The sequence below is a fragment of the Callorhinus ursinus genome, unplaced genomic scaffold (genome assembly GCF_003265705.2).
Source record: "Callorhinus ursinus isolate GAN/ISIS: 27379988/994484 unplaced genomic scaffold, GSC_fseal_2.0 scaffold30, whole genome shotgun sequence".
Classification (NCBI taxonomy): Eukaryota; Metazoa; Chordata; class Mammalia; order Carnivora; family Otariidae; genus Callorhinus; species Callorhinus ursinus.
The window spans coordinates 16,043,735-16,054,393 of NW_027397092.1; the positions used below are offsets into that span (position 1 = coordinate 16,043,735).

A 10,659-nucleotide genomic window follows, 5' to 3' on the forward strand; every position below is an offset into this window, starting at 1 on the left:
TCCTCCTACTTGCTGCTGCTTTTCAGGCTGGACTTGCCCAGCTTCGAGGCTCTCTGTGGCAGGTGGGTCCCATGGGTATGTGTGTGCATCCTTCGGGATTCTGTGAAGGAACAGGCAGGAAGCTGCTTACTCCATAGCTCCCCATCAAGGGCAACCCCCTGATTCTACCTCTTCTGAGCCCCCTGCTTCAGTCCCTGTGGTCATCCTACAGTCTTTCCCTGGGTTCCCCTGCCTGGCGGGTAGCCTTCTTCACTGGGGCTTTAAGCCCTTCTAACTTCTAGGTTTCCACTTAGGCCATAAAAAACCATATAGTCTTGCTCTACCACACTGTGGGGAGCCAGAAGCCTCCAAGGCACTCTGTCCCACTGGTTGTCTTCTTGGCTCAGAGAAGCATAAGCTTGGATGCTGGTTGTCTTTTCTAGGACAACAGGTAAAATCCTACGCAGCATCCTGTTAAACTGACGTTTTCTCTTGAGAAGGTAATTTAGAACAAGCAAATGTCCTCTAGTTGGCAGCTCACTAGGAAGAAAACATTTCATTTGCTTAGTGTCTGGCCATTAGGGTTGTGCTTTATTGAGTCCGAAAGGAGGGTTTTACAATATAAAAAATGGGAGCCTATTTCGTACTATGTGGTGTGGACTATAGTCTTCTTGTCCGGGTGTGGCTCCCAGGAGGTAGGAAAGGTCAAGAGCAGTGAGAGAGGACCAAAGGCTTAAACATGGGTGAGGGGACTTTGGGAGGCCAGGATCCCAAACTAACGAGGCCTACTCATTCCCTGTACCGGAAGAAGCCCTAAGGTTCCTCAATGGGGATTTCCTTGGGAAGAAAACCAGGCTGTGTTTCTCCTGGGGCCTGGTCTAAGTGGGCTAACCATAAGTCACTGAGGGGGGAGAGTGGCAGGGGGCTGTGGGCAGGGAGGTGGCTAACCGCTCTGGCCACTGTGAGAAATAGAATGGGAGGTGCCTGGCCTGGGAGCTGCGGCGGGAATTCCAGAGGGCAGGTCTGGGTCCAGATGGGGCTGCACACAGGAAAGATGAAACGTGCATGGAGCAGAGAGGTGTTAGGAGGCAGTGGTGGGGAGTGGGGAGTGGGGAGAGGGATGAGTAGGGGCATGGGGCTGATGGTGGTACTGAGCCAGGGAGAAGAAAAAGACCTGGTGCGCCCCGCAAGGGCTAGGACAAGGAATACCGGGGAAATGAAAAAAGACAGAATCTTCAAAGAAATTAACTGTGGGGTGTGGAATTGCAACCCAGACCCAAGTCAGACAGAGAAACCCGCTAGAAATGCAACACTAGGCAGAAAGTAGCTCTTCGTAAAAATATTTATTTTTCACGGAGGAGAAGGAACCCTTTGGAAATGTGAGGTACAAATGAAAATGGCTTCAAAAGCTCAGAGGCTCCTGAGAGGGCTCCGTTATTAAAATAAATAACTCCACAACGGGTTGAACAATAAATAAATTGTTACGTAAATAGGATTGTCAATGAGATCTGTGACAGAGTGGAGCATTCACTGGCATATCAAGGAGGAGGGTGGGAGACCCAGGATCTGAGCCCAACTCTGAGCCCTTGGCGTGCGGAGGCCCGGACTAAGGTTTTCTGCACAAAGCTTTGAAAGTTTCCGGGCACTTCAGTAAGTGCATCAGGAACTCATCCAGGGCTTCCAGAAAGACTTTCAGCTTCCCCGAGAACTCATTAAAATCTTCTGCTTGGATGTACACTTCTCCCTTGGAAGAAATGAGAAATTTGGGTCAGGTGAGAAGGAGGTAGAAGGGATGTGGCAGGTTCTACGCTCGGTCTGGGCACCTTACCTGGGATAGGGGCGTGGGCATGGGCAAGGTTTGTAGGAATTTCTGTGGACCAGAGACAAGAAGAGCCAGTTAGTCAGCCTTTTGGGGAAAGCCAGGAGGGCAACAGGGGTCTCACTAGGAGCTGGGGGGGGGGCTCTGTGTCCCCCGCCAAAGACCGTACCCAAGAAGGGACTAGGTGACAACTCTGTCCCCAGCCATGGAGGCATTGGCGGCAGGGGAGGAGATAGGAACTCAGGGGCAAGGGTGAAAACGCTGCCGCTCTTTGAGAAAAGGGCAAGACAAGGCCACGCATTCCGACCCGGAGTGGGCTCCTTTGGGGTCCTGGAGACCCAGTGCCAGAGAGACCCTCCCCAACCTCACACACCTCTAGCTCCTCCAGATTTTTACTGACGACTAAAGACTCATTAGAGCCACTGACGATCTCCTTTGAGATGATCCGGAAGGCAGCCAGATTAGACATCAGAAGGCTATCATTCTGTAGGACAAAGAGTGATGAGGGAGGGCTCGGGAGGGGCTGTCCTTCTCATGGTCTTGGGTGGCATCCTTCCTGCCCCCTTTCTGGGATGCCTTCACCAGCACCCTCCACCACCTCCCCTAGCTTTCTGCATCGGTGCCCTGTCCGGCCCCAGACCAGGAAGAACCCAGCTGCCCCAGGGGCAGAGCACCTGAGCTGGTCACAGCACATTCTGGCAAAGTCCAGTCAAGGCAGGGCCCGTCCCACCCACCACCTGTCTCCCAGACAGGCTGCGGAAGGAGCCTGGGTGACCGGGGAACTTCATGAACCAGCCGCCAGGAGAACCCAAAGGGATGGAGGTCAGCTGTGGCAACATACCATTTTAGAATTCCCCTACTTAGAAATAAACATCCACTATGCAACCCGCACATGAGCCAAAGAAGAGGCTACTGGAAGTATCTGCACTTAAGATGCCAGATAAAGGATTCAGGCCCAGGTGTGACCATCCAGGGGCTCCTGACCCAAACGCACCCCAGCCCAGGGCAGGGACCAGCCACACAATGGCAGTCCCTGGCAGGGAGATGGTGGGCCCTGGCACCTGAGCTCTCACCTGCAGCTCCAGCCGCAGATTAATGTCTTCAGGAGTCTGCAGGGGAAAAGAGAGAGAACCATGAGTGCCTCTGGCTTGAGGCTGCCAGGCTGCCCCTGCCCACGCCCAGGGGGTCACCAGCTACTCACAGAGCTAGGGTTCAGCTTATAGCAGATTTCAGAGATGCCGCTCCAGTACTTGCAGCACTGAGCCTGGGCGCCGGGGCTTGTTAGGGGCACGGATCTAGGGAGGCCGCGGGGAAGGAAGATGAGGAGAAGCTGAAGGCACAGGGATCTGCACATCTTGAGTTTCTGGGAGCTAATGGGATCCTCCCTGGCTGTAGGGCATCTGGAGTGGCCCGGCCTGCTTTCTCTTTTATAGGCCCACTGAGGGGAATGGGGGGGTGGGGCAAGGCGGGAAACGGGGTGGTGGGGGATGTTCAGAGAAGCCCCAGATGGGCTGATACCCTTTTCTGATAGGGAACCTCCATGACAAACATATCAACTTATTCATCATTTTCTGGAACTTGTGATCAGTAAAACTTGAAAAAACATTCTCAAAGGGTTTCGCCTCCCCTCACCAAGGAAGATAAGAGCCGCTGCTCACTGGACAGAGTGGGGAACCTGGCTCCGAGCTCACCTGGGCCTGCTTGTGCCCCTCCCCAGCCAGGATCCGGTCCTGCTGTCGTCTGGACAGCTGGGACTCTGTGCCAGCCACCCTTCCTGGCCTCTCTTTCTCTGCCTGCGAGGCCACCAAGATTCTGCCTGGCAGCCTCATCTTCATGGCTAACTGCGTGCGTGAAGGCTCACCCACCTAGAAGAGCAGTTCATGAGACCCTGGAACACTGTGTTACTAGCATCTAAGTCACCCCACAGTTTTGGGACAGCTTCACTGTGAATGGGGAGTGTGGGGCTGAGGGCCCTGCATGTCTGTCCCTCACCTGGCTCCTGGCTTTATCAACATAATAGGAATGCATGTCCCAAATCTTTGTGTTCCACGTAGGCAACAGGAGAGTGGCAGGCACTGAATGCACATATATTTGTAAATAACAAGAATGACATGGCTGCCCCCCGTTATCAGATATCAGAGCTGAGGCTAAGAGACTTGAGACTGACAGATAGAACGTCTGCATTCCCACACCCAGCTGTGCTTGGGAGCGCTTCCTCTGTAACAGGTCTGGCTCCGGACCAGCCTTCAGGGGGCTTAGCTTTCCCTGCCTCAGTCTTCCCCAGTTCTCCAGGCGGGGTGAGGCCGCCCCATTTCCAGACTTTCTCCTTGTCAGGCCTATTATTCTAAACTGTGGTTTTCCACAGTCCCTGTGGGACTGGACTTGGGGAGGAGGTCCACTTGGCACAGATGGGCCCCAGGAGGCCACATCCACGACATGGGATAGAAAGCTGAGGGTGCAGAGGGTGAGGTTAGGCAGGCCCTGGGTGAGGAGTGCAGAGCTGGGTCAGACAGGAGGCCAGACCTTCCCCTTTCTGGAGCTCTTTCTGCTCAGGTGAGCATGTGAAACTTGGTGGCACTGCTTGGCCAGCCGGGAGCCCAGAGCTGCCTTGTGTAGTGGCAAGACCAGGTGGTGTGGTCGGGACTACCGGCGGAAGCGTGACTGAGTTCACGGGCAGACAGAATCTGACACAGGATGCCATAGAGAGGGTGTCAGGGGAGTTTGCCATGATGACTGAGGTCTGGGTCCCTGTTGGCGGTGGGAACCCCAGAAAATTCCACCAGGCCTGTGAGGGTGAGTGGGTGAGTGATAGGAAGGAGCAGATACAGATAGGCCCCTGTTGGATGGGCCCCAAGGACCACAACCTTGAACACTGTGCCCCATTCTGAGTGAATCGGGACCACAGGCCTACAGGGGACCCATCAGATGGGGCCCAGAGACCCACCCTGAAAACCATAGGGTCCCTTTTCTGCACACTCCAGTCAGCAGTCCTGGGCTGGCTCTCCCACCCCAGCCCTAGCGGAGCCTCCCTTGTTCCACCTGGGCTCATTTCCCTTCCTGATTGCAATCAGCCCAGTCTGCAGAGGAGGCTTTCCCTAGGCTGGGCTGACGTAAACACCAGCCCCTTAAGGCCATCCCCAGGCAGTCAGCTCACAGACTCCCAACCAAGGCACCCTCCATGCCTCTGACCCCACCTCCCTAAGCCTCTAGGAGCTGACTTTGCCTCCTATTTCTCAGGGGACACAGAAACCATTTTCCTCTCCTGCCACCAAACCAGCAGACACAATCCATTATACGCCCCCTGCTGGATGGACCGGGCCCACCCAGATGGCTTTTCCCTGAGCCCTCCTCTCAGGTGAGCATGTGACGCCCAATGCTGGGAGCCCTCCCTGTGTGCATGCCCCTCGGGCACCCACTGCGCTGGCCCACCACCCAGCTGTCCAGCCCATTCTCAGCTCACCTCCAGCGGAGAGATCTCCAAGCTTCCCTGTCTGGAAAGATCCTTCTCTGACTCCTTGACCCCTCTAGCTGCCCCCATCTCTCCCCTTCCTTCAGAATAAAACTTCAAAGCATCTACTACCCTCTGTCCCACCTTCACTCATTCCTCAGCCCATCGCCACCAGCTTCTACCCTCACTACACACTAAAATGGCTCCCCCAGAGGCACCAGTGTCCTCTGGTAAAAAATTCCAGTGGCTCCATTATCCTCACCGTACTGGCCCCCTCCCGCCAGCCTGCATCACCCCTTAATCTATTACTTTCTGGTGCTCAGAGTCTGGAATCAGACAGACCTGCTTGCATTCAATCCTGGTGACGTCACTTCCTAGCTTTGGGGAACTCAGCTTCCCTGAGCCTCAGTTTCTTTAGCTGTGAAATGGTGGTAATAATAATACCTGCCCCATAGGCTCACTGTGAGGATTAAATGAGTCAACCAGGGAAAAGGACTGAGTGCCCAGCATTTGCTAAGTGCTGCTCAGTGGACGTTAGCTGTTTGAGTCTTTACCTCCATGCAGTTCTCTGCCTCTGCTCCAGAATCCACCCGGTGTAGCCTCCCCACCATTGATGGTCCAGAGAACTCCCCCGCCCCCTCATTGGCCACCCTGCTGTCCTGACTCTTCCTGGCCATTCTCCCCATAGTGGCTAGACTGGACTTCCTGGAACCCACACTTTCCAGGGCCACACGCCTCCCTGGCTGAACACCCCACAATGCTTCCAATGCTCCTAGCATGAGGCCTGAAACCTCTTTCTCCTTTGGTAGCCTTTGTATGTATTTTTAAAACAAGAGACAAATACTATAAATGCCAAAATTTCCAGCAGCAATACTCCGGTTTTCTTTACTATAAGGCACTACAAAGTGAGGGCTTTAAAAGGAGCATTTGCAGGAATGTTCATCCTCCCTAGCTTCAAATTTGACTGAACTTTAAAATTCCCTTTTAAATTTCCCAATTTAAAATTGAATTAAAAAAATAGAGTTTTTTTCTCTATAAGAAATCACAGGGTTTTTTGCTCTGGTTCCCTAAAACTTTTATATAGAAAATAACACCAACTCATGGTTGAACAGCGAACCCCCTGTGTCTCCAGGGCAAGGACCCCCCAGCCCTACCCAAGCTGAATACTTTCTATTTTTTTTCCTTCTTTTAAGCTCAAAGTCTAATAGGGCAGACAAGAACAAATTGTGGTGATACAAGGAACAAATGTTGCATGAGGCCTAAACAAATTACGTTGGGAGAGCAGATGATAATATCTCACATTTATTAAGCTCTTATGTTATGACTCGAGTATTTATTTGTTAGAAAGAGAGAGCGCACAAGCAGGGGGAGTGGGAGAGGGAGAAGCAGGCTCCCCACTGAGCAAGGAGCCCGTTGCAGGACTCGATCCCAGGACCCTGGGATCATGACCTGAGCCAAAGGCAGACTCTTAATGACTGAGCCACCCAGGCGCCCAAGTTGAGTACTTTAAATCAGAACTTCTGCAATGTCATGTGAATCCACCCGAGGGTCTTGTGAAAATGCAATTTTTGATTCAGAAAGTCTGGGGTGAGGCCTGAGCATCTGCACTTCCAACAAGCTCCCCACTGAAGCAACAGTTCTGAGGTCCAAGATGAGAGGAGCAAGGCTGGCCATCGGCCTCTCCCCACAAGACTGTGAGTTTCCGAAGGAGAGGGACCAACTCTGTTCTATTCCCAGGGCCTACACAACAGCAACTGCTAATAAAAGTTTGTTGGATGAATGATGCCTAGTGAGTACCGGGCCGTAAGGTTCCCTGTGTGTTGCCTCATTTCACTGGGCCTCCGAGAGCCTCCCCATGCTCTGCGAGGATGCTCGGGGCCCAGGTCCGGGACCCTCCCAGCCTGTGGCTGAGCGGGGAGCCCTGCATACTGGCTACAGGCATTATTCTCTCAGCCCTGCCTTGAGCCACAGCTTCCTCACCTGCCTCCTCTGTGGCCACATCCTGGTCCTTGTCTTTACCAGATCTGTTCCCTGCTCGGAGGCCTAAAACCCGACCCCGTTCCCCTGCCTCAGCACAACCGCCTACCCTTCATCTCCCCACGCTGATTGTACCACATCTGGCTCTTCCATCCCGCCTCTCCTGTTCCACCGCCCCAGTCCCAGTCATCTCACAGAAGTCTGCCCCACGCTCTGCCACGTGCACCCCTTTGCCAAAAGCCCCTGTCCTGGGCCTGTGTCGGGGCCTGACACGCCTCCTGAGGCAGTGGTCCCCCTCTCCCTTCAGGGGCTGCCTCTGGGCCCCCCACCCTCCTGGTTTCCCTGCTTCTTCTCTAGCTGCTGCTCTCGTTCTCTAGGGCCTCCTCCACGGTCTGTTCCTGCCTGCACTCCGCAAAGCCCTCCTACGGGGCCTGGGCAGGGATCCAGACCCCTGCCACACTGCTCTCTCCGCTGTCCGCCGGCCCCCATCGCTAGAGACCCAGCCTGAAGCCAAAAGTTGCCCTCCCCTCTTCCCTGCCTCATCCCTCACAGCTTCCAGTTCCACCTCCTAAAGCTTCTCAGGCCAGCCCTCCCTCCTGTTTCCCAGGGACAATTTCCTCAAAGGCCCCGATCCTCAGGTCCCTGAACCCAGCTCCTCCGTGCTACCAGAGGGACTGCCCAGGGCTTGCAGCCAGGCCTCCACTAGAGGTTAAGATCCCACAACACAGGGGCAGAGTCAGGCTGTCAGACCAATGAAACAAGAATGGGGATCTGGTGCCTGGGCTCCATCTGGCCCTCCCCCCCCCCCGCCCCCCGCAGCCCCCGGCCCCAAGGAACAGAAAGTGCTGAGGAGAAGCAGTGCAAAGGCCATGGGGCAAACCACTGGGGGCTTTAACACCAGAAACTCAGCACTGGGGTGGGGGCTTGTCAAGAGATGTGCTGAGCCCACACATGAACAGTTAGCTGTGTGCCCGGCTTCTAGACAAACTCTTGTCTGTTCCAGTGGGCCTATCCCTTGGACACCCACACGGGACCAGGCAGTGCCAGGCAGGGTGGGCAGCAGAGGGTCAGAGCTGCCCAGGGATGGCAGGACCAGGTGCCACCAGGCAGGAGGCTTGAGGGATCTCAGGGCCAGGCAGCCCCTCACCTGTCAGAGGGATCCTCTCACCTGTTCCCACTCTGCCCAGTGGCCAGCTCAGCTCTTCTCCCTGGCAAGAGGAGGAGACAACCTCTGAGTAATTCTTTTTTTTTCCAAGTTTCACGGATCTCCAGTACTAGAAAGTGATGAATAAGTCTGTGGTTTGCTTTGGAGGTTCCATGTCAGATAAAGATTCTTCCGACATCCGCCCCACTCGTCGGGGTGTAGGCACGAGGCCTCGGTGTATAAAAGACAGGAGACCGTGTCGCATGCTTCAGAACGCCACAAGGGACCAGGACAAGGCAAAATACACCCTGTAGCCCGAACATGAACAGCCTCCCCATCCTGCATCTTCTCCTGTTCCTGCTTGGATTCCAAGCCCTACAGGCACAGGGGCGGTCCTTGTCGGCATACCAGCCTAAGCAATACTTCAAGATGATCAGTGAAATTATGGACGTCTTAAACACTTCACCCTCGCCTTCAGAAGTGAGTAACTGGGAAAAGGTGGGCAGAGGGCGGAGAGGGGCTCGCAGGTGTCTCAGGCCAACAGGACTCACGGCTCTCTCTCCCTCGGCCCCCACAGGAAACCTTGGACCCAAATGAGATAAACACCCTGCTGGTAAGCACTCAGCCCACACTTGGGCACACCTGGATCCCAATCCACTTTCTGCCTGTCGCCCCACCTTGCCTGGCCTCAGTGTTTCCTCTGCCAACAGGGTTAACAGTGTGTATCTCAGTGGGGTCACTGTGAGAATTACGTGGAACCAGTGCATAGGGTCACCAGACGAGTGTCAGGTGTTAGCAAGTGTTCAATACATTTTCCCAGGCAGGTCTATAATAGGAAGATGTTTTTGTTTTTTGTTTTTTAATTACAAATGAAAAGGCAGCTATAGGTGAACAATTCCAAAGGCCTTAAGCTCTTCATTTTTCAGTGGGGCAGCCTAAAATTTCCCCCATGAACTTGCCTGCTTCCTTCCTTTTCCTTGAGACACTGAATCCTGTTTCTCATGCTGACTGGCCCTGGGCATTATCGTTTACACTTATTTTTCCGAGTTTCAGTTGGCTTCCATGGTTATCTCACTTTTGTTTGCATGGCAATCCTTGGGTCCAGCAGGAGGTTGAATCTCTCCTGAGTTTGTTAGCCATGTATATCCCCCTCTTTTTTCACAGGCTGCACCCATGTCCTGCTGGGGTTGGGGTCTCTGCAATTTTCTTCCTGATTTCTAGAAGCCCTTCATTCAGTCAAGGCATTAATCCTGTTATCTGGCCTCTTTGCTGCAAATACTCCCCTTGGCCAGCCCTCCACCTTTTGTAGATCTTCTTTTGGGCAATACTTTCCCCTCCAAGTGCAGAAAGATCCACCCAGGCCCTGCGTGCAGCTTATCTGGAGCCAGGGGCTTGGGGCTGAGGGAAGTAGGCCTTGCTTGGGGTGTACACTCGCCTCGAGGCCTGTGCCCTTAGGGGCATCTCAGGGACCCACCTAGGGCAAGAAGGGGACTAGGAGGGGATTGTCCAAGGATGTCCCTGAAAGCAGACTTGAAAAACTGGGGATGACTTCAGCCATGGGAAGGCTGAACCCCAACCTTTTCCTCTTACATGTATTCTCGGTCCCCTTAGAACACTACTCTTCTGAGGCCAAACCTGGATGCATTCTTGAATGCTACCAAAAATTTCTACAACAATGAGTCACTAATCTGGAAAAATCTTAAGGTGGGTAAAGCTGTTGAGGGTTTTGGGGATCCCCGCATTGGCCCTGACCAACCTCTGGGAAGGGGAGGCAGGGCCTGCTCCTTTTCCAGGTGAGTCTCTGACTGTCTGCTTTGGTCTCTTCCCACAGGAATTCCTGCCACTCCTGCCCAATCCCACACCCAGGGTAAGCTGACCCCCAAGATGCCCCTGCAGGTGGGACTCTCCGCCATGACTTGACCCCTAGCCTGTCATCTACCTTCAACCTAATGCCACCTTCCTGGTTTCTTCACAGGGAGAACCGATCTATATTGAGAATAACTGGGATGATTTCCAAAAGAAGCTGAAAAAATATCTGGAGGCCCTTGATAACTTTCTGACTTTCAAGAACAAGCACTGAGTCCTAGAGTTCTGTGGGATGTCCCTCCGTCTCTGGGCCTTCTCACCATGGGGCCTTGGACATCAGACACAGCAGGATACCTGAATACTCTGGGATGTCTCTCACACAATCCAGGGATTTCATTTTCTCTGGTGGAGTTAGATGGGTTGTTCATGATCTAATTTCTGAAATGTGCTGCCTCCATTTGGCCTTTTGCGATGATGTTCTCATTT

The 10,659-nt window shown here is 53.7% G+C and overlaps 2 protein-coding genes across 2 annotated transcripts; one reads left to right on the forward strand and one right to left on the reverse strand.

Annotated features, from left to right (window-relative positions):
• Positions 1-1,508: 1,508 nt before the first annotated feature.
• On the reverse strand, positions 1,509-3,633 carry LOC141370261 (interleukin-3-like). Its single transcript, XM_073878521.1, has 6 exons — positions 3,490-3,633; positions 3,000-3,236; positions 2,872-2,907; positions 2,172-2,282; positions 1,808-1,849; positions 1,509-1,723 (listed from the first exon to the last, which is right to left on the reverse strand). The coding sequence occupies exons 1-6, from the start codon at positions 3,631-3,633 to the stop codon at positions 1,586-1,588; spliced, it is 708 nt and encodes a 235-aa protein (XP_073734622.1). The 3' UTR covers positions 1,509-1,585.
• A 5,055-nt stretch (positions 3,634-8,688) lies between these two features.
• IL3 (interleukin 3) lies at positions 8,689-10,447 on the forward strand. The gene is made up of 5 exons (XM_025860824.1): positions 8,689-8,847; positions 8,945-8,980; positions 9,979-10,071; positions 10,199-10,234; positions 10,343-10,447. Exons 1-5 carry the CDS (start codon positions 8,689-8,691, stop codon positions 10,445-10,447), a joined length of 429 nt encoding a protein of 142 aa, XP_025716609.1.
• The last annotated feature ends 212 nt before the right edge of the window (positions 10,448-10,659 follow it).